General features: G+C 36.7%; 1 protein-coding gene across 1 annotated transcript in view; it reads left to right on the top strand.

Moving 5' to 3' along the window:
- Window positions 1-13,181, top strand: part of LOC143030442 (uncharacterized) — a 33,942-nt gene extending 20,761 nt beyond the window's left edge. The window contains exon 2 of the mRNA XM_076193591.1: window positions 12,272-13,181. Within this exon, the coding sequence (XP_076049706.1) occupies window positions 12,348-13,181 (834 nt within the window). The 5' untranslated portion in view covers window positions 12,272-12,347. The remainder of the gene's footprint in view (window positions 1-12,271) is intronic.
- Window positions 13,182-25,032: the final 11,851 nt, after the last annotated feature.

Below are 25,032 nucleotides of genomic sequence, written 5' to 3'. Positions count from 1 at the left end.
ACGTCCTCGGATGAGGTGGATGGATGGGGTGAACGGGGCTTTGGGGAACAGGGGAATGTCTGTTGAGGAAGGACGGGAGAGGACAGAAGACAGGGGTGAATGGAGAATGATTGTATATGGATGATGTTGTGATTGCATGAGGTGGAATGGGCGGGGGGATGGGGAGTGAGGTAGTATGTGTGAGCAAAATTTGATGCAGGCCGAAGGGATTTCTCCCCGTCTTCTCATTTTATGCAATGGTAGGACGGAGAGGAGGAGGTCACCGATTTAATGAAGCGGCCTTGCTGTGGATGTGCTGTGTCTTGCGACACTGCTTCTGACCCAGGGCAGTGGACAAGGTGCAGGGATGACCCGTCATTCAGGAGGTGCTAAGATAAGAGGGAGGGTGGAGGGGTGTGGAGTATATTCAGGGATGGAATGGGTGGGAATGATTTTATGCCTTTTTCTTTTTGGCTACCCCCCTTGTAAGGGGGAAAAACCCTTGGTATATGTATGTACGTACTTTTTAGACCATTGCTGTAATTTGTGTAAATCTTCTTGAAAATCTAATTAAGTGATCATTTGCCATTCCATACAGTTTTGTATCATCAGAAAATTTAGAAACAGTAGATTTTAGTCCGTGGTCTATATAATTCATATATACTATGAATACAAGTGGACCAAGAATGGAACCCTGAGAAACTCCACTCGTAACATTTTTCCGTCCAGAAGTTTTTCCATTTAAAACAACTCTCTGTTTTCGATCATTCAACCAATTACTAGTATAATTTAATAGGCTACCACTTACTCCGTGTGAACCTAATTTAGTAAGTAGTCTTTCATGGGGTGCGGTATCAAAAGCTTTTGCAAAGTCTAGATATATTATATTTATATTGTTTCTTTTGTCATAATTCGAGATGACCGTGTTGTAGAATTCGAGTAAGTTAGTCACGCAAGAACGTTTCCGTCTGAACCCATGCTGCCTATCATTTATCAAACAGTTACTTTCTAAATGATGTTCGATAGTATCTCTGATGGTAGTTTCCATCTTTTTTTTCCTACGATTGAAGTCAAACTTAAAGGCCTGTAGTTATTTGGTTTCTTTTTGTCGCCTTTTTTTGAATATGGGAGTAACGTTAGCTAGCTTCCATTTTCTTGGGACATCTCCGGATATGATGGATTTCTTGAAAATAATTTCTAATGGAACAACAATCTCATTTTTCATTTCCTTTAAGATTCTTGGATGCCAACCGCCAGGCCCTGGTGTTTTATTAACTTTGAGTTTCACTATACACCTTTTATTTTTTTCTTTTGTTATATTTACCATAGTGAGAAACTTTACACCAAAATATTCACAGGTTTCAGTTTGGAGCTCACTTTGAGGTGTTTCAATTACGAATACTGAACTAACATTATTTTTTAAAATATCACATATTCCTTCATTTGAATATTCAAGTTGACTGTCAGCATATAATAGTGGACCAATGTGATTCCTAATAACCTTTTTATCTCTAATGTAACTATAGAATTCTTTGGGATACCCTTTGGATTTATCAGCTATATTCATTTCGTATTGTCGTTTTTTCTGTCTTTTTTAAATCTTTCTGTATTAATACATAACTTTGATAGTCATTAGATGCACCGGAGCACTTGTATTTCTTATAAGCCTGTCTCTTTTTAACAATACTTTTTTCATTTTCTTTGTCAGTTGTAAAATTGCGAAGATGGTTCAAAAAGCATTTAACACTTATGTTCCATTGTGGTTAAATGCTTGTTGTACCTTCCTTGTAATTTTACACACTGTATTTAAATAATATGCGGGTCTCGTTTTCCTAGACTCTCCGCCATCTTTGTTTACATACCGGAGCCCAGCGTCATATAGTCCTCACTCTTCCAAACAAAGAAGGTAATGTTTGCATTCGTATGTATTTAATTAATTGCAGTATACAGGAAAGGAGTAATGCTCATGGGGTCCCGTCTCCTACTCACCAATTGATCGTACTTAGGCTCAAATTGGTATACGTTCATCGATGTAGAACCGCGCATGTTTCCGAGTTTGATCTTCAATACTTTGTTACTGTTACAAAATATTACATTCGCATTTCTCCCTTTCTCCCGTATTGGGGAAAGGGGTGAAAGGTTCCTTAATGGATTCACTCAATTTTATTTGGTGCTGCCAACATCTTCAACTTCATTATGTCTTTCGACTTGGAGCAAATACTAGAGAAATATTCCAAGGGATGAGATGATGAGGCAACGACTGGAATGACGCAGGGGTATTTTACAAAAAATATTGGGGAAAGAATTGTCAATGCGTAGGTTATTCAAAACCTAGGCAATGGTTAATCAGTAAATGTTTAGAAGTGCGCACCTGTGATATAGCAATAGAAAATTAATAATTTTGTGAATTCTAAAACATTTACATTACCATGTAGGTACCCCCACAAAATTTTCAAAAAACAAATAACCCTTGAATTATTGTTGCGTATGAAAGACAACTTTATTAGAAACAAAACGCTTTTTAAATTTTTGAAATAGCTTGAAAAATAAGGGAGATACAATTTTTTAAATCATTTTTTTAGCCCGCATTTTTGGCTAGACTTTACCATAACAAAGTGTTAGAATTAAGGGTGGTATTCTGTAAAGATTTCGGTAAAGAAATACACATTAACTCTAAACCACTGGTCCAATTTCATTAAAATTCGGTATACTTGGGTTTTAAGGGTTAACAAATCACATGAGCATGTCAAAAACAATGTGAGACATCTCCATCATACCATATTTGCCTTTTCATGGCAATCATGAAGCTGTCAATGGTGGGTCTCGCTAAGCGCCGACCGAAGTCAACCAACGCTGACCAAAACGACACAATAACGGTTTTTGCTCAAATGCATAATATATATATAAAAAATAGCATATGGTTGCATTATTTGACCTATTTTCTTTAAAATGTGTGATTTCCATGTAAAATGATCGAAGAGAAGTTACGCTTTTATCCTCTGTAAAATTACCAACCGGCAACCAACGCCGACCAAACCCAACCAATGACGGCTTTTGCATGACAAAAACGTAACTTCTCTTTGATGATTTTACATGGGATTCACACATTTTAAAGCAAATATGTCAAATAATGCAATCATATGCTATTTTCTATATATAAATTATGCATTTGGGCAAAAACCGTCATTGCGTGGTTTTGGCTTTGGTCGACGTTGGTCGGCAGTTGGCGGTTGGTAATTTTGTAGAGGATAAAAACGTAACTTCTCTTTGATGATTTTACATGGAAGTCACACATTTTAAAGAAAATAGGTCAGACAATACAACCATATGCTAATTTTTATTTAAAATTATACATTTGAGCAAAAGCCAGCGTTTTGGTTTGGTCGGCCTTGGTTGCCGGTTAGTAATTTTGCAGAGGATAAAAACGTAACTTCTCTTCAATCATTTTACATGGAAATCACACATTTTGAAGAAAATATGTCAAATAATGCGACCATGTGCTATTTTTTCTATATAAATAATGCATTTAAGCAAAAACCGTCATTGTGTGGTTTTGGTCGTCAATGGTGGTGTAAACAAAATCAAATACGAACTGGACGCTTAAGATTCATGGGTGATATGCCTATATGTGCTGACCCTAAGCTCAAACATTAAGTGATCAACGCTCTTAAGCTTCTCATATCCGGGAGAAAATAGGTTGATAAACACGTTTATGTACATTTAAATAATATTTAGTGATACCTTACCTTAATATTTTTACTCGGAAAACTATGTTACCGAGTTTGATAACCAAATTTCCGTTCGAATCGCTGAAGACATTTTCTATTTAAAGAATTGGGCATATACTTGCAAAACAACAAGGTAATTTTAATTATATTGCGCATCCGCTGAACGCGGGAAGCATTCAAATTAACTAAACAGAAGCTGGTGGTCCGCAAGAAATGGCGACGTAAACATTACATGGTCGACAGTGGCGCCGCGCGCGGATTCCGGGGTACCTATACCATGGTATCAGTTTTTCTTGGCGAAAAACAACAACAAAACCTTACTAAAAGCAAATATACTATCAAATGAAGCTGCGAGCATAGCATATAGATGCCATGTAAGTTAGACAATGACTTTCATGTTGTGAACCGGGTGGTCTCCAAATCCAGTTGACATTAATAAATGCTGTTACAAAGATAGTAGGGCTTCCTTCAAGCTATGCAACAGCTCTACTCCACGCAGTCCAAACAAGTGCTTAATCAGGCCATCAGCATCCATGACGACGACCCGATGGATCTATAGAGTTATAGGTACCACATTACTAAATACAGCTTAGGTGACATATGTTAGGTAGCATAGGTGAAGTTAGGTTAGGTTAGAATAAATGAATTTACTATCCTTTAATTTCTTCAACCTTGGCATCCATCAAAACAAACATGATGTATCATTGACCCGCTGCAACTTTCTTTGTTAGTAAATCAGTTTTAGCAACTTTTTGTTATTAATTTCTGCCAAGAAAAATGTATATTATGTTGATGTATTATAATTAACAAAATAAATAATTTTCTAATGCTATATCATGTAGGTGTGCACTTCTAAAAATTGACCAAACCTAGGCAATGGTATATGCTAATCAAGTACAGTTTATTTAGAGACAAGATTATGCCTCAAATCATTACAATCCTAAACACACAATGACTTGGATAAAGGAGTAGTGTGTTATATGAATTTCTTTGTGGATGACTCAAAAATACTAAAGAAAGAATGGAGGAGGATTGCAACTCATTACAACAAGACTTGGACAAGATCTGGAAATAGACTAAAAAGTGGGAAGTGAAATTCAATATCAAGAAATGATAGTATAATGGAATTTGGAAAAAGTAAAAACAGAATATTGAGAGATCATAAAATTGGTGAAAAAAAGGTCAAAAAAGTAAACTCAGAAAAAGGCCTTGGATTGATGATCAGGAAAGACGTGACACTGGATAAACTTATTGATAAAGTAGTTGGAGAAACCTACAATCCATTGAGGTCAATAAAAGTGGCATTTGTCTATTTGGACGAGGAAATGATAAAAATAAATTTTAACTACACTAATAAGACCAAAACTCGAGTATGCTGCAACACTTTGGACACCCAGTACCAAAAAAGAATATAAAAAAAATTAGAAAGAATACAAGAGAGCAACAACAAAACTGGCACCAACTCTTTCCAAAATGACATATGAACAAAGACTGTTCAAATTAGAATGACCAACTCTGGAACAAAGAAGAGAAAGAGGAGACTTACTATCTATAGAATTATGAAAGGAATGGAAATCTTACATAAGAATGAATTATTGTAATGGGACAATGGAAAAATAAGAGGACATGAGAAGAAACTCAAAAAAGATAATTACAGAAGAGATCTGAAAAAAATAGCTTCCCACACAGAGTGATACCTGGAACAAATTAGACAAAGAAACAGTGTGTGCAAACACTATTCAAGATTTTAAGAAAAAAATTGATGCTGAAAGGTACAAAGATGGGTCACCATGAGTATAGCTCCCTTCTTGTGTAATACATTTATACACATACCAAGGCTTTTTCCCCCTTACAAGGGAGGTAGCCAAAAAGGAAAAGGCATAAAAACCTTCCCACCCATTCCATCCCTGAATACACTCTACACCCCTCCACCCTCCCTGTTATCTTAGCACCTCCTGGATGATGGGTCATCCTAGAAGCTTTCCTCCTGTCCCGTATATCTGCAAAACCTCCCACAGTGCTTTCTTGTATACCCTGTCATAAGCCCTTTCCAGATCCATAAAAGCCCAAAAACATCCTTTCCCTTTTCTATAGCTATCTCACATATCTGTCTTACCACAAAAATCTGATCTTCACAACCTCTACCTGTGCTAAATCCACACTGTTCCTCACCAATTATGCCCTCTGTTCCTCTCCTAATCCTCTCAATCAAGATCCTCCCATAAGTCTTCCCAACTACACTTAAGCTAATCCCTCTGAAACTACTACACTCACACTTGTCCCCTTTTCCCTTGTGAAGTGGAACTATACAGGCACTCCTCCAGTCCTCCGGCACTCTACCCTCTCTCCCACAAACATTAAATAACTTCACCAGCCAGTCCACTATCACTGTACCTCCTTTTTTGAGACATTCTACATGGCATCCATCCAGACCAGGTGCCTTACCTGCTTTCATCATCTACAGCTGCCTTCACTTCATCCTTCCTTATTTTCCTCACTCATCACTCTCATTTTCTTAGCACTTCCCACTGCAACTATCTTTTCCTCCCTATCCTCCTTCACATTTAGCAACTCCCTAAAATATTCTGCCCATCTTCCCCTAACTGCCTTCTCTTCCATTATCATCTGACCATCTGCACCTTTTACCTTTTCTCCTCTACTTGATTCGTCTCCTCTTCCTCTCTTAATTTCTTTCCAAAACATCTTTTTATTACTTTCAAAAATTTTTGTCATACCCTTTCCCCATTTCACATCTGCTCTCCTCTTTGCCTCCTTTACCTTGTGCTTTACTTTTCTTTTCTTTGTACCTCTCATATGACTCCCTCGTCCTATTTTGTAACCAATCTGTGAAAGCTTGCTTCATCTCTTCTACAACCCTCTTTGTTTCCTCATCCCACCACTCACTACCCTTCCTTCAATTTCCTCCTGTTCTTCTTGTTCCACACACCATCTTTGCACACTTTGTGACTCCCTCCTTGAAACATCCCCCATTCCTTCTCTCCTCCACTCCTAGCTCTACTCTATCCTTCACTTCCTCCCACTCCTCTCTCAGCTTCTTCTTGTACTCCTTCTCCTTTTCCTTTTCATTTAAAGAGTTCGCCAACTAGGTAAATACACACACACACACATAATGGGAGTTGTGGAAACAAAGCTGAAAGATCCTCTATCAACAAGTATGGTGGGACGAGGTCTATACAACCATTGGGCGAAAAATAGAATGGATAGACAGAGGGGAGGAGTCATGGTATTGACTTAAAAAGGCTTAAATGTGACAAAGATAAAAGAAGGTAAATATAATGTGGAAATGACTATGATTAAAGTTGTAAATAGTAATATGAAAAGTAGAAAATTTATAGTAGTATATGTGCCCCCAAAAACACAGGGCTGGTCTGACAGTGATCATTCCAAATTACTGGAAGACACAAAGAGTGCATTGAGTTACTGAAAGAGGGTGGAAACATAGTAATTATGGGTGACTTTAATGCAAAGAAAATGATCTGGGAAGATATGACAGTAAAAGGTGGAGAGGAACTCAATGGGTAAAGGAAAATACTAGATATAGAAACAATGAAGAACCATCGAAACTAGACTTAATATTCACATCTGAATCTGATATCGTGAATAAAATGGATTATAAGACACCAATTGGGAAGAGTGACCACATACTAATAGAGTTTGAACTAAAAGAACAAAATGACATGAGAAGAAATGAAAAACTTAGAGAAGGATGATTAATGTACAACAAAACGGACTTAGTAAAACTTAGAAAGTCTTTTCAAAATGATAACTGGGAAAAATTTTCAAAAGAAGAAACAAACAGGGAAGAGAAATGGAAAATACTAAAAGAAAAGTATAAGAAGGGACAAAAAAAATATGTACCAAAGAAGAAACAAAAAGAGGTGTATATAAAGTGTTGGTATAACAAAATGAGAGTGAGGCTAAAGATAGATGAATCAAAGCCTGGAAAAGATAGAAAAAATGCAAAAAACCATCCAAATGGCAAACATATACAAAACTTAGGAATGAATATGTGATTATACGCAGGAAAATAAAAAGAAACTATGAAAAAGATATAATAGACAAATGCAAAGATCAACCCAAACTCTTTTACAGGTAAGTAAATGATAAACTAAAAGATAAACATGAAATAGAGAAACTGCATGAAGGAAATAAAGAATATATGGATATAGAAATGGCTAAAGTTATGATCAGACACTTCAGGTCTGTTTTTACAATTGAAAGCTCACAAATTTGGGAGGATGGACTATGAGAAAGATCCCTTGAAATGAAAGAAATAAAGGTAACACTGAAAGAAATAATAGATCAAATAAAAAACCTGGATGTTAGGAAATCACATGGACCAGATGGAATTGCAAATTGGATATTGAAAGAGTGTATAGATGAACTAACAGACAAATTACACAAGATAATTGACTTCTCACTCAAAGTAGGAAAAGTACCACAAGATTGGGAAAATGCAAATATCATACCAATATATAAAGGAAGAGACAAAGAAAATCCTACAAACAACAGACCGGTATCCCTTACAAGCACAGTAGCAAAAAATGTGAAAAAGTTATCAGAAACAAATGGATCAAACACTTGGAAGAGAATAAAATACTAAACCCTAAACAATTTGGTTTTAGAAGTGGAAGATCATGTACCCCAAACTTAATATGCTTTTACTGAAGATTAATAGAAATAATAAAAGAAAGAGAAGGCTGGGCAGATTGCGCCTTCCTAGACTTGCAGAAGGCTTTTGACAAAGTACCACATAAATAGCTGATAAGAAACATTGAAATAATAGGTGGAATACAAGTTAAGTTACTGGAATGGATGAAAGATTTCTTGAGTGGGAGAAAAATGAGAGTGGTACTTAAAGGCAAAAACTCGAATTGGGAAGATATGAAAAGTGGCGTCCCACAAGGCTCTGTATTGGCTCCAGTAATGTTTGCCATATATATAAATGATATGAAACTACTAAAGCGAGTAAGCACAGAGGAAGACTGCAAATCACTACAAGAAGACCTGGACAAAATATGGAAATGGAGTCAGAAGTGTGAAGTGAACTTCAACATTAAGAAATGTAGTATAATGGAATTTGGAAAAATCAAAAATAGAATATCGGGTCAATATAAAATTGGTACTAAAGAAGTAAAAAAAATCAATTTAGAAAGGGACCTTGGAGTAATCATCTGAAGTTACTTGACACCTGATAAACATGTCAGCAAACTAGTTGGAGAAACTTTTAACCTAAGATCAATGAAAGTGACCTTCAACTACATGAATGAAGAAAGAAAATATTAATTACACTGATAAGACCAAAATTGGAGTATGCTACGACACTATGGGCACATTGTACAAAAAAACAAAGAAATCAGAAAGGATTCAAAGAGCAACAACAAAAATGGCACCAACACTCTGCAACTTAACATACAAAGATTGGAAAAATTAAATCTACCAACACTGGAACAGAGAAGAGAAAGAGGTGACTTGCTGAATATATACAGAATTATGAAAGGGATGGAAAGTCTTGATAGAGACGACTTATTAAAATGGGCAGAAGAAAAACAAGAGGACATGAGAAGAAACAAAAGAAGGACAGTTACACAAGGGATTTGAAAAGGAATAGCTTCCCACATAGAGTGATAGATATCTGAAACAAACTGAAGGAGGAAACAGTGAGTGCCAAAACTATACAAGATTTTAAGAATAAACTGGATGCGGAGAGATACAAAAGCAGGACACTACGAGCATAGCTCTCTTCCCATAAAATACAACTAGGTAAATACACACACAAAATTGATGAAAAAGAAGTTAAGAAAGAAGGATCTGAAAAAGACCTGGGAGTGATTACCACAAAAGATATGTCCCCTGACAAACATATAAACAAGATTGTTGTTGAAACCTACAATTTACTAAGAGCAATAAAAGTGGCTTTTACCTACTTGTATGAAGATATGATAAAGAAAATACTAGTCACAATGATAAGACCTAAATTGAAGTATGCAGTAACACTGGGGTCACCCAATACAAAAAAGAATATAAAGAAGATTGAGAGAATCCAAAGAGCAGCTAAAAGGATGGCCCAGAACTATCAAAACTTTGATATGAAGAAGGACTGTTAAAATTGGAGTTACCAACTCTGGAACAGAGGAGAGAAAGAGGTGACTTGGAGTTGCACAAAGATCAGTGCTGGCTCCAATAATGTTGTCTTCGTGATTAAGATTGCCATGGTCATAGATAGATTTACACACAAAAGTATTTGCAATTCATTTGAAGTGGTTGTTTCTAGACAATCTTAACTCAACAGGCTACAATCATTATACTGTTTTAGTAGTGATAGAATAGGGGGTGGGGGTTGAGTGTAACCTAACCACTCCATTCCAGTAAGAAATTATATTTGATTTCTGCCATGCAACTTGGTACAGCTGGTAGTCCTTCAGACTCCTGCCCCAGACAGGCACCAGCAAGATGCAAATTCCTCACCTTGAGAAAATATATTTCTACATTTTGTTCATTGTATGGAGCAGAAACATGGAACATAAGAGAGGAGGAGTTTGAATGTGTTTGAGTTGAGGTGCCTGAGAAGTATGATAGGGGTTACTAGGCTGGATAGAGTGAGAAATGAGGAGGTGAGGAGGAGAATGGGTGGAAAGGGAGTTGGGAGATAGGGTTGATGAAACAGTATTGGGATGGTTTGGACACATATTCTAAATATGATATCATAATTGCTGTAAACATCAATTGTAAATAATGATGTATATGAAACTATACTATCTTTTCCTTGACTTCAATTCCACATAATTACTCAGGTTTTTATCCTATAGAGTTTTGAAATTTTTGTTTTAGTGGTAGAGTGTTTGCTGTTTCCAATGATTGAAGCCAAAATTTCCTATCTTATGAACAAAATGGAGAAATATAATATTTTCTGAAGGGGGTGAGGAATCTGCATCTTGCTGGTGCCTGTGTGGAGCAGGAGTCTAATGGATTACCAACTGTACTAAGCTGCATGGCAGAAATCAAGTGTAACTTCTTATTGGAATAGACTTTAGCCATATTTTTAAATAGGTAAAGCTCGGTTGACTAGATTAGTTTTTCTCACTCTAAGATAGCAGACATAAACCTATTGTAGATTTATTTATGGGCTTGTGGTACTATTTCTGCCAAAATTCTCATGTTTACTCATCCTGGGGGGGGGGTGTTCCCTGATAAATGGAAACCAAGTGATGTGCTGTAGAAACCAATAAACAATTCACAAAAATGACTCATTTCTGATATCCTTGGTGGGTGGATGTAAGCCTCTGTGAAGTTTTTACCAATATTTCTTATTTCCAGTTGACTGTGCTTGTATATCCTTCATCACACTTTTTTTTCTGATTTCTTTCTCTTTGTAATATTTATTCATCCATTGCTGCATCTTATTATTTTCCTATTAATTTTCATATTACCAGTCACCTAAAAAATTCAATCACATGTTGATTTATGAGTAAGATTGCTACAGGGCACAAATTACTTGTAACTCATTTGAAGTGGCCGTTTCCACTGAATAACTATAATTCAATAAACCTTTCCCACTTTGCACCTAGACTAGAAGTAATTGACTTCTCACTCAAGGATGTCACAAATAAGATTTTTATTTTGTTATAGTCTTGTAGTGATATATGTATGGAATTTCTCTTGTTTTTCCCCAAAAAATGGAAAACAAGAGATTTGCTGTAGAAATCAATATCAGATTCTAGTGAATCTCTCCAAAGTTGATTTATGACATCCTTGATTGGTGTGTGTGTCTACTCCTCTCTGAAAATTTGACAAAGATATTTTGTATCCAATGATGCTACTGTAGACTTCTCTTTTTTCGTATGTCCTCTACCTCTATAACATTTATTCAGCCAGTCTTTTGCCTTATTATTTCCTGATTATATACTGTCCCAATCTATGTTTGTTCTGTGCAACCCCATCATTTTTAGTATTTGTTCATCCTTCCATATCTTCTTCCTTTAACCTCTTAAATACGAGCCAAATTCTTGTGTGCAACATCAAATGCCTAATGGACGACATCACGCTACTTGCCTTATTAAATATGAAATCTGATCTATTACTTGTTTTCTTTCACTGAGTAATGATAAACACAGAAAATATCAAACTAGTTCACAGAATTCAGGAGTCACTCAGCTACAACCACAAAATAAATATAATTTAGATGCCAACACCCTCATCCACGTATACCCACTCGCACTCCATGACGCCTGGTAAGCATCATCATAACAAAGAGGTAAATGGTGGTATTCTATAAAAATAATTCTTTCATTAAATAAATCTTATATAAATCCTTGGAAGTGAAAGATTTATATTAGTAAAGAATTTTTTAAGAATACACGATTCTTAGTGTTATTCTTAAAAAAATCCTTCCGAGTGTTTATATAAGATTTATATTAGGCTTTTTTTTTGTTCCCTTTCCCTACTGCATTTTCATTAAATGCTCCACTGTATTTGTTTATGCTCGTGTTACACCTTTTACAAGCTCTCAAAAAGTTAATGTCGAACGTATTTTTTTCTTACAGGTTGAGGGTAAATATCAACATCTTGGAAAAGGTATCTAAAAATTCTGTATATTCATCATGGAACAAAGAGAAACTCATGTGGAATACCTATCTCATAAGTCATTTTAAATATCACATGATGGCCCACATTGGAGAGAAACCTTTCCAGTGTGACCTGTGTGATGCAGCTTTCTCAGGGAATAATGGTCTCAAATATCATGTGATGACCCACACTGGAGAGAAGCCTTTCAAGTGTGACCTGTGCGATGCAGCTTTCTCATGGAAAAGTTCTCTCAAACTACATATGGTGACCCACACTGGAGAGAAGCCTTTCAAGTGTGACCTGTGTGATGCAGCTTTCCCAGAGAATAATGCACTCAAATATCATGTGATTATCCACACTGGAGAGAAGCCTTTCAAATGTGACCTGTGTGATGCAGCTTTCTCACGGAAGGGTTCTCTCAATCGACACATGGTGAGCCACACTGGAGATAAACCTTTCCAATGTGACCTGTGTGATGCAGCTTTCCCACAAAAGGATAATCTAAAAAAACACATGATGATCCACACTGGAGACAAGCCTTTCAAATGTGACCTGTGTGATGCAGCTTTCTCAGCAAAGAGTAAACTCAAACGTCATGTGATGACCCACATTGGAGAGAAGCCTTTCAAATGTGACCAGTGTAATGCAGATTTCTCACAAAAGAGCGATCTCAAACAACATGCAGTGACCCACACTGGAGAGAAGCCTTTCCAATGTGACCTGTGTGATGCAGCTTTCTCATGGAAGATCTCTCTCAAGCAACATGTGAAGAGCCACACTGGAGAGAAGCATTTCAAATGTGACATGTGTGATGCAGCTTTCTCACAAAAAAAGTCGTCTCAAACAACATGCAGTGACCCACATTGGAGAGAAGCCTTTCAAATGTGACCTGTGTGATGCAACATTCTCATTGAAGAGCTATCTCAAACTACATATGGTGATCCACACTGGAGAAAAGACTTTCAAGTGTGACATGTGTGATGCAGCTTTCTCAAGGAATCGTGGTCTCAGATACCATGTGATGACCCACACTGGAGAGAAGCCTTTCAAGTGTGACCTGTGTGATGCAGCTTTCTCACTGAAGAGTTCTCTCAAAAATCACATGATGAACCACACTGGAGAGAAGCCTTTCAAGTGTGACCTGTGTGATGCAGCTTTCTCACAAAAGGGTAGTTTTAAACGACACTTGGTGACCCACACTGGAGAGAAGCCTTTCAAGTGTGACCTGTGTGATGCAGCTTTCTCAGGAAAGAGTAATCTCAAACTACACATGATGACCCACACTGGAGAGAAGCCTTTCAAGTGTGACCTGTGTGATGCAGCTTTCTCAGGAAAGAGTCATCTCAAACAACACATGATGACCCACACTGGAGAGAAGCCTTTCAAGTGTGACCTGTGTGATGCAGCTTTCTCACGAAAGGGTAATCTCAAACGACACTTGGTGACCCACACTGGATAGCAGCCTTTTCAATGCGACATGTGTGATGCAGCTTTCTTAGGAAAGCTATCTCGGGAACGACTGCTCTGAAATATCACGTGATGACCCACACTGGAGAGAAGTCTTTCGGTTTTGACCTGTGCGATGGAGCTCTCTCAGAAAAGACTGTCCTCAAACATCACATGATGACCCACACTGGAGAGGAACCTTTCCAGTGTGACCTGTGAGATGCAGCTTTCTGAAGAAAGAGTGCTCTCAAATATCGCGTGATGACGCACGCTGTAGAGAAGCCTTTTACGTGTGAACTGTTTGATGCAGCTTTCTCAGAAAAAAAAGACCTCACGTGGTGGCCCATACAGGAAAGAAAACCTTTCAGCCTTCTCACCAAGGATTCGTTTCAAATTTCACGTAGTGATTCACACGTCCTCACGAAAGATTGATATCATATATTGGGTGATGACCTACGCTGATGGGCGCACAGATCAATACATTAGACATGCATATATGAATCTTACCTAACCCTTTCATGAATCTTCATAATGTGTTCATGCTAAATGGATTTATTATCCGTGTGTCCAATTATGAACTCATTATTGGTGTTGCACATTTCATGAATATTAATCTGTGGAGATTCACAATGTAACATATGCTACCTAGGCCTATAGTCTAGGCTATGACCTGTGTTTGTTGGCTTAGTGCCAAACGCTGCATTGCAATTAGCCATTCCTCGCCTCTAGCCTGCGGCATTTGTTGAAGGTCTGACTTCTTCGACCCTTGGTCAATTTAGGGGTCGATCCTAGGGCTGGATTGGATGCGAAGGTCGTTGGGATCATATCTGCCTTTATACCAGGCCGCACAACTCCTGAATATTCAGTAGAATAAGCCAGATCCTTCACAAGACGGGCTCAAAGTGATCCAAGCAAAATTTAGAATGTTCACTTGGTACCCACAACGATCCCTTTCTCCTTGTTCTGTCCACCTTCCGCATCCATATAGCCCTTCGATCTGTATCACTCGGGAATTGAAAGAAGCTCCGACCACTACTTTGCCCGTTGTTACATTTGGCAGGTACACAATAGATTATAATTTATTAGATTTTCTCACATTCAATGTTGAACAGTGACGTGTGAATAGCGATGTTTGGCTACTAATACATCATTCTTCCAGAGATTCTTGACGATAGCCGAAAGTGGCTCTATTTTCGAATTGCAAACGATTGAGGTTTGAAAAATAGCGTTTGTGTGCCTAAATTCTAATTGACAAAACTATATCGTGGGAATGGTCGGCAATGTTTCTTTATTTACTCTCCTTGGGGTTTTGAAAATTGTCTTCCGTTTTGCATTCTGACCTCTAAGTGTTCCATGAAGTGCACGGATCGTTTTGTAATTACGAAAAATCAAGAATATTAGGAAATGGTGCAACTGGTGGATATATATGTACGTCATGACGGATAAAGTTCTGTTTATCTTAGTGTTGTGTAAACTTCTTTGGTGTATACGACATTGTTACTTGAAATCTGTGTTACTGTAAATATATCTACGGTAAAATATTTAGCCGTGTTTATTGTATCCTTTGAGACAACTCGTATTTCAATGAAGTCTTTGCAAGAGTAATATCGGATGATGAATTGTTCATTGTTGATGAACAATGAAATTGCCGAACGGTTTGTAATAAATTATGCCAAGAGGAGCTTGTTCGTGGTGTCTAGTAGTATTATTGGACGTGCTTGTTCTCTCAAGTGTAGTTGCAAAGGGGGCGAGGGAGAAACGCACCCAAGGCGATTTACGCGTTTATTAATCATTGGGTTATGTGTACAGGAGGGCGCGTGGTGCACGCAGGAAGACAAACGGGTATCTGTCGGCCTGGGCCCCGAAGGGGCGCGTCCTTCCACAGGCCTAAGACTGCCGACGATCCATCTAGATATGTTCAGAACTTTGCCTGGCAGCTCTAGGCGCGGTTACGTGCATGTGGCATCGGCATGCTTCCGAATGTCTACACGCCTACGTTCCTTCTTACTCCTATTAGGTGCCTGCATAAGTAGTCAGTCATTCGTGTCTATGCGGCACTGTGATCACGCTCGTAGAACCATCGCGAGGGGTACATCTATTCGCGAGCCGAGACGACTGACGGGGAATCAGGGAATCCACGCACAAAAACCGCGGCTCCTCCACTGAGGGATGGGGCGCGACGGGCCGACGGCGTCAGGAGGGCAAGGGGACACTAGGCGGAGGTTGCGCCACCAGAGTCTCCCGCTCGGGAGGTGGAATGACTTTCCTGTGACGTGAAAGAAGACGGATATGTACTCGAAGAAGGAAATACGCGTGGTTGTATTCTACTTCAACCCAAAAACTAGCTCATTGGTAATAAAAAACAACCTGAATAGTAATACTGAGACCATGTCTAAAACCAACACAGTGTACGAATTTAGATGTCCTACCGGGGACTGTGTAACCCGCGATTCATCTTATATTGGTTATACTAGATGTAGTCTCAGTAGGAGAATATCAATGCACTTGCAAAACGGGGCTATTAAACATCATCTGAAGAAATATCATAACCAAACAGCCACCCGTGAATGCCTAGTTAAGAACACCAGGATTATAGCAAGCAATAGGGCTGCACATAAACTTAAGCTTTTAGAAGCTATGTTTATAAGGGTTTATGCCCACCCTCCAAATGGCAGAGTACTTGTTAGAAAGCTTGAGAGTACCCATAAGAAGATGAACAGCCTCCTAAATGCTGTCGACTTTATTAACGCACGTATATATATATATATATATATATATATATATATATATATATATTCACAAAGGCGGAGCATGCCAACAGGAGACCTTTTGGTCCATATCTAGGTCAGATACGAAAAAAATCAAAGTGAATAAATAAATGAATGAGTAAAACAGATATAATAATGTCAATAATAAATTGAATACACAAATAAATGCATAGGTATAGTTAGATAATAAACCGGCAAATAGTAAATAATGATAAATTGACATATAACTAATGATAAATGAGAAATAAAACAAATAATGATAAACAGACAAATGATAACAAAAATTAATAATATAAAATTAATTATAATCATTAGAGCATCTTTGGTGTTTATCCAAATGATTCTTAAAGCTTAGAACTGAACTACATTGTACTGCCTCTGCAGGAAGTTTATTCCATTCATTAACTACACGATCGGCGAAGTTGTTTCTACCTACTTCCAAATTAGATCTAATTCCAGACAGTTTGAGACCATTGTTTCTTATCTGATTCTCATTTAGTGTGAAAAATGTATCACTTTTGATGTCAAATCCCTTTAGAATCTTAAATACATGTATCAAGTCACCTCTGAGTCTACGTTTTTTATTCTTATTTTTAGGAAACCAGATTCATATGTTTTAGTCGATTTTCGTATGATTTATTTTCGCCGTTGTACTTTTTCCAATCTATCAATGTTTTTCAAATGTGGACAAACTAACAATTCATATAGCTTGTTAATGACTGGTGGACATTTGAAGTCAAAAGATTGCGCAATCAGTCCTAGAATCTTATTTGCTTCCTCAGAGGCTGAAATACACAGCTTTGATGATTTGAGATCGTTACTGATAATTACGACGAGATCCAAATAACTTGTAATCGTACTTACTGTTATTTTTATCTATGTGTATTACCTTGCATTTACTTGTGTTAAATTTCATTAGCTACTTTTCAGACCATTGCTGTAATTTATCTAAATCTTCTTGAATATCTAATTGGTTTAAGTGATCATTTGCCATTCCCCACAGTTTTGTATCATCAGCAAATTTGGAAACAGTAGATTTTAGTCCGTGGTCTGTATCATTTATATATACTATGAATACAAGTGGCCCAAGAACGGAACCCCGAAGAACTCCACTCGTAACATTTTTCCATCCAAAAGTTTTTTTTTTCCATTTAAAACAACTCTCTGTTTTCGATCAATCAACCAATTGCTAGTCTAACTTAATAGGCTACCACTTATTCCGTGCGAAGCTAATTTAGTAAGTTGTCTTTTGTGGGGGACGGTATCAAAAACTTTTGCAAAGTCTAGATATATTAAATCTATATTGTTTCTTTTGTCATAATTCGAGATGATTGTGGTGTAGAATTAGAGTTAGTCACGCAAGAACGTTTCCGTCTGAACCCATGCTGGCTATCATTTATCAAACAGTTACTTTCTAAATGATGTTCGATAGTATCTCTGATGATAGTTTCCATCATTTTTCCTATGATTCAAGTCAAAATTATAGGTCTGTAGTTATTTGGTTCCTTTTTGTCACCTTTTTTTAATATGGGAGTAACGTTAGCTAGCTTCCATTTTCTTCTGACATCTCCGGATATGATGGATTTCTTGAAAATAATTTCTAATGAAACCAGAATCTCATTTTTCATTTCCTTTAAGATTCTTGGATGCCAACCGCCAGGCCCTGGTGTTTTATTAATTTTTCCCCAGACTTTTCACGAGTTCAGTTAGGAGTTCACTTTGAGGTGTTTCAATTACGAATACTGAGCTAAAATAATTGTTTGAAATATCACATATTCCTTCATTTGAATATTCAAGTTGTCAGCAGATAATAGTGGACCAATGTGATTCCTATTAACCTTTTTATCTCTATTGTAACTATAGAATTCTTTGGGATCCTCTTTGGATTTATCAGCCATATTGATTTCGTATTGTCGTTTTTGTTCTTTATTGTTTTTTTTTTTTTTTTTCTGTATTAATATATAACTGTGATAGTCATTAGATGCACCCGAGCACTTGTGTTTCTTATAAGCCTGTCTAATTTAACAATACTTTTTTCAGTTTCTTTGTCAATTGTAAAATTGCGAAGATGGTTCAAAAAGCATTTGACACTTATGTTTTGTTGTGGTTAAATGTTTGTTGTAACTTCCTCGTAATTTTACACACTGTATATAAACAAATAATATGCGGGTCTCGTTTTCCTAGACTCTCCGCCATCTTTGTTTACATGCCGCAGCCCAGTGTCATATAGTCCTCTCTCTTCCAAAGAAAGAAGGTAATGTTTGCATTCGTATGTATTTGATTAATTGCAGTATACAGGAAAGGAGTAATGCTCATTGGGTCCCGTCTCCTACTCACCAATTTATCGTACTTGGGCTCAAATTGGTGTACGTTCATCGATGTGGAACCTCGCATGTTTCCGAGTTTGATCTTCAATACTTTGTCACTGTTACAAAATATTACATTCGCATTTCTCCCTTTCTCCCGTATTGGGGAAAGAGGTGAAAGGTTCCTTAATGGATTCATTCAATTTTATATGGTGCTGCCAACATTTTCAACTTCATTATGTCTTTCGACTTAGAGCAAATACTAAAGAAATATTCCAAGGGATGAGATGATGAGGCAGCGACCCCTGCAATGACGCAGAGGTATTTTACAAAAAAAATTGGGGAAAGAATTGTCAATGCATAGGTTATTCAAAACCTAGGCAATGGTATGTGCTGTTATTCAGTAAATGTTTACAAGTGCGCACCTATGTGATATAGCAATAGAAAATTAATAATTTGTGAATTTTAAAACTTCAACATATCAGTTTTCCTTGGCGGAAATCAATAACAAGAAACCTTGATAAAAGCAAATATACTACTAAATGAAGCTGCAAGATGCTATGTAAGTTAGGCGATGACTTTCACGTTGTGAACCGGGTGTTCTCCAAAGCCAGTTGACATTAATAAATGCTTTTACAAAGGGCTTCCTTCAAGCTATGCAACAACTCTACTCCACGCAGTCCAAACAAATACTCAATCAGGCCGTCAGCATTCATGACGACGACCCGATGGATCTTTAGAGTTATAGATACCACATTACTAAATACAGCTTAGATGACATATGTTAGGTAGCGTAGGTTAAGGTAGGTTAGGTTAGAATAGATATATTCATTATCCTTTAATTTCTTCAACCTTGGCATCCATCAAAACAAACATGATGTATCATTCACCCGCTGCAACTTTCTTTGTTAGTAAATCAGTTTTAGCAACTTTTTGTTATTAATTTCTGCCAAGAAAAACGTATTATGTTGATCTATTATAATTTACAAAATTAATAATTTTCTAATGCTATATCATGTAGGTGTGCATTTCTAAAAGTTTACCAAACCTAGGCAATGGTATATATTAATCACGTACAGTTTATTTAGAGACAAGAATATGCCTCAAATCATTACAATCCTAAACACACAACCACATGGATGAAGGAGTAGGGTGTTATATGAATTTCTTTGCGGACGACGCAAAAATACTAAAGAAAGAATGGAGGAGGATTGCAACTCATTACAACAAGACTTGGACAAGATCTGGAAATAGACTCAAAAGTGGGAAGTTAAATTCAATATCAAGAAATGATAGTATAATGGAATTTGGAAAAAGTAAAACAGAATATTGAGAGATCATAAAATTGATGAAAAAGAGGTCAAAAAAGTAAACTCAGAAAAAGCCCTTATAGTGATGATCAGCAAAGACGTGACACTGGACAAACATATTAATAAAATAGGCCTTGGAGTGATGATCAGCAAAGACGTGACACTGGAGGGACAATCTTATTAATAAAATAGTCGGAGAAACCTACAATTTATTGAGGGGAATGAAAGTGGCATTTGTCTATTTGGATGAGGAAAAAAAATAAATAAATAAATAAACTATTAAAGCCAAAACTCGAGTACGCAGCAACACTTTGGACACCCAGTACCAAAAAGAATATAAAAAAATGACAAAGAATACAAAGAGCAACAACAAAACTGGCACCAACTCTTTCCAAAATGACAGATGAACAAAGACTGTCCAAATTAGAATTACCAGCTCTGGAACAAAGAAGAGAAAGGGGAGACCTACTAACTATCTATAGAATTATGAAAGGAATGGAAGTCTTAGATAAGAATGATTTACTGAAATGGGACAATGGAAAAAACAAGAGGACACAAAAAAAAAAGATAATTGCAGAAGAGATCTGAAAAAAAAGAATAGCTTCCTACACAGAGTGATAGATACTTGAAACAAACTAGACAGAAACAGTGTGTACAAACACGATTCAAGATTTTAAGAAAAAACTTGATGCTGAAAGATAAAATGACGGGACACCATGAGCATAGCTCCCTTCCCACATAATACAAGTAGGTAAATACTAGTCCAAAACATGATCCAAGGACCATGTAGATTCTTACATGAACTTCTTTGCTGACGATGCCAAATTACTCAAGAGAATAAAAATGGAAGCAAATTGCAGATCGACAGGAAAACCTAGACAAAATATGTGAACGGAGTCAGAAATGTGAGATGAACTTCAACATTAATAAATGTAGCATAATGGAATTTGGAAAAAGGAAAAATAGAGTATTGGGTTAATATAAAATTGGAAACAAGGAAGTCAAAAAAGTTGATTCAGAAAGGGACCTGGGAGTGATCATCTCAAGTGACTTGACACCTGATAAACATGTCAATAAATTATTTGGAGAGACTTTGGCTTTCAACTACATCGATAAAGAAATGGTAAAGAAAATAGTGGTCACACTAATAAGACCTAAACTAGAGTATGCTGCAACACTATGGGCACCTAGCACAAAAAAGAACAGAAGAAAATTAGAATCCAAAGAGCATTGATAAAAATGGCACATATACTATCAAAAAATTACATCTATCAACACTGGAACAGAGAAGAGAAAGAGGTGATTTGTTGACCATTTACAGAATTCTGAAAGGGATGGAAATACTCGATAGAATCGACTTATCAAAATGGGACAGAAGAGAAAGAAGAGGACGCAAAAAGAAGCTAAAGAAGGACAGTTAAAGAAGAGACCTGACAAAGAATAGCTTTCCGCATAAAGTGATTGATGTCTGGAACAAAGTAAATGGACAAACAGTGAGTGCCAAAACTATACACTATTTTAAGAATAAACTGGATGCGGTGAGATATGAAAATGGGTCACTTTAAGCATAGCTCTCGTTCTGTAAAATACAGCTAAGTAAATACACACATACACTATAAAATTTGATATACGAACAATGATTGGATAAATTACATATATCAACACTGGAACAGAAAAGAGAAAGAGATGATTTGTTGACCCTTTACAGAATTATGAAAGGGAAGTTCTTGATAAAGATGACTCATTAAAATGGGACCGAAGAGAAACAAAAGGAAATGAGAAGCTGAAAAAGGACAGTTACAGAAGAGATTTGAAAAAGAATAGCTTCCCACATAGAGAGATTGACATCTGAAACAAACTTAATGGAGAAACAGTGAGTGCCAAAACTATACAAGATTTTAAGAACAAACTGGATGCAGAGAGATATGGAAATGGGTCACTACAAGCATAGCTCTCTTCTCGGAAAATACAACTAGGTAAATACACACACAGACACACACATACACACGTGCATACTAATGAAGGTAAAATTGGAGGAAGACTGCAATTCATTGCAACAAGATTTGGACAAGATCTGGAATTGGACTAAAAAGTGGGAAGTAAAATACAATATAAAGAAATGTAGTGTAAGGGAATTTGGAAAGAGTAAAGATTACAAAATTGGTGAAGAAGAGGTGAAAAAGTAAACTCTGAGAAAGATCTCAGAGTGATGATCAGCAAGGACATGACACCGGATAAGCATATTGATAAGAAATTCGGAGAAACTTACAATTTATTGAGGTAAATTAAAGTGGCATTTGCTTATTTGGACGAGGAAATGAAAAAAAAAAAAAATCTGAGTGCACTAATAAGGCCAAAACTTGAGTAAGCTGCAACAATATGGACACCCAGTACCAAAAAGAATATAAAAAGATTAGAAAGAGTACAAAGAGCAACTACAAAACGAGCACCAACTCTTTCTGAACTGACATATGAGCAAAGACTATCCAAACTAGAATTACCAACTTTGGAATAAAGAAGGGACTTGTTGATATGGGATAATGGTAAAACAAGAGGACATGAAAAGAAACTAAAAATGAATAGTTACAGAACAGATCTGAAAAGGAACAGCTTCCCACACAGAGTGATAGAACTTGGAACAAATTATACAACGAAACAGTGTGTGCAAACACTGTTCAAGATTTTAAGAAAAAACTTGATGCTGAATGATACAAAGACGGGTCACCATGAACATAGCTCTCTTCCTGTATAATACAACTAGGTAAATACACACACGTAGACCGATTCACAGTGAAGATTGGAGCTCCGAAGAAGAAGGGAAATTTTCGTAGATCTCAACAACGAGGAAGTACATTTTTGTATTTATAGGGAAGGGTAAAGCTCGTGGTGTAGTGGGAAGGTGATGAAATGGAAGAAGGGGAGGGATTACTGAAGGAAATGAGGAAGGAGGCACAAGGGCGCCACGTACGAAAAAAAAGTAAACAAAAGATCAGCTGACGCTGGAGAAGTAAATAATTCCAATAAAATCACTAAGTTTAGAAATATTAATAAGAACAACAAAATAGAAAGTGAAGATAATCATTTCAATGAATTTAATGAAAGGGGGATGCCAACCTCCCCCGATTAGCAAGGCTAGAGGAAAGACTAGAAAATATGTATCAACACTGGGATAGTAGGCTAGGTCAACTCACAGAGACAGCGAGTTGATAAATTGGAACAATTAAAGAATGGAAACCAAAGACTAACTAAAGAAGTAGAAGAATTGAAGAAGAAAAAAACAGTTAAAGGAAGTAAAAGATGAGAATGAGGAATTAAAGAGGAATAATAAAGAGAAGAGTCCATAGCAAAAGAAGCACAGGGTTGGAAGACAGTCCAAGAGAACAATAAAGTTGCATTTAAAGACATAGTGACACAGCAGATGAAAGAACAAACTGAAAATACAGTTATTAAAGTAATGAGGGAGAAGGAGAATATAGTAAGAGACTCAGCAGATAAAAAGAAATGTATGATTATATTAGGGATGGAAGAGAAGTATAACTTAAACAGGACAATGAGAACTAAAGAGGAAAAAGAAAAAGTAAACAATATATTAGAACTAGTTCAGGAAGATGAACCTGAAATAGGAAAACAAATTGAAGAAATGTATAGGCTTTGGAAATATAGTACAGATAAGACCAGACCAGTTAAGATTAAATTCAGGTCACAAACGACAGCAGAGAATATCCTGGCAAAAACAGGGGAACTAGCAGACAGTGAACAATAAAAAGGTATGGATAAAAAGAGAAATGAATAAAGAGGAAAGAGAGGAGGAAAAAAAGAAAAGACAAGAAGCTAAGGGAAAAAATGAGAGAAGAACAGTCACAAAAAGAGGAATTCTATTGGAAAGTAGTGAATATGTAAGTGAGGAAATGGACCATAACAGAGAAAAACAAAAGGGAAACAGTAAATACAATGGAAGTAGCAGAAGATTAAGAGTGTCTTACACAAATATAGATGGATTAATAACAGGCTTGAACGAACTGAATGATTATCTGAAGGAAAAAGAACCGGACATAATGGGAATCGTAGAAACAAAATTAAAAGGTCCACTACCACCCAACAGTACTCATTGGCATCAACTCATGTAATGGAATAGAGGGAGAATTCATTCTGTTATATACCGAAGTTTGAATTTCAATTTCATCGTTTCCGGCCGTCTTATCCTCACCCCTGTATATATGTTCACCACCTTTGACTCTTTCATAGATCACCTCATTTATGTAATCCACGTCTTCGTTTCTAGGATATTTTATGGCTCTTTTTTTTGGAAATATAGATAGCTGTTGGCGTTAGCTTCAAGTTCTTCGTAGACCTTTTCGATCACATCATCCCTTGTTTTGACCAAAATACCAAATTTCTTTGGAAATCTGAATCTACCTGTTTCACCCATGCCAATCCATAAATATTTTTCTGCGAATGTCCTGTTTTCTTTATCCTCAGCCTTCAATCTAACATTTTGTACCAATTCTCTTTTATTTTCATTTTCTTTTCTTTTTTTCTTTTGATCTCCTTTAATTCTTGTTTTATTTCTTCCTTCTTCTTTAATTCTTCTTTTTCTTGGAAAGTCCTTTCCCAAACCTTAAGGAGGACCGACACATCTGATTCCGTTTCGTCGACGGCATAGTCGTAATCAGGCAGGATCATTGCCGTTGCGGCTTCTTCACTAATATTGTAAGCTGAAGCAGGAATCTCAACAGATCCCAACTCAGGTTCCTTTTCTGGAATTACCTGCTCGCTGTCAATACCTTTCACTAAAGACTCCCCCTCCCTAATGGATGGCATGTCCGAAAAAAATCTTTATATACCACGTTTGCTGGATTTTTCACCACACATTCACCATTAACCTTATGATAAACTGTTTTTCCATGAG

This window comes from Oratosquilla oratoria, chromosome 12, assembly GCF_046742065.1.
Source record: "Oratosquilla oratoria isolate Oo_2021 chromosome 12, ASM4674206v1, whole genome shotgun sequence".
In the NCBI taxonomy this organism is placed as follows: Eukaryota; Metazoa; Arthropoda; class Malacostraca; order Stomatopoda; family Squillidae; genus Oratosquilla; species Oratosquilla oratoria.
The sequence above is the reverse complement of the archived record's forward strand: the minus strand, read 5'-3'. Positions and strand labels throughout refer to the sequence as shown.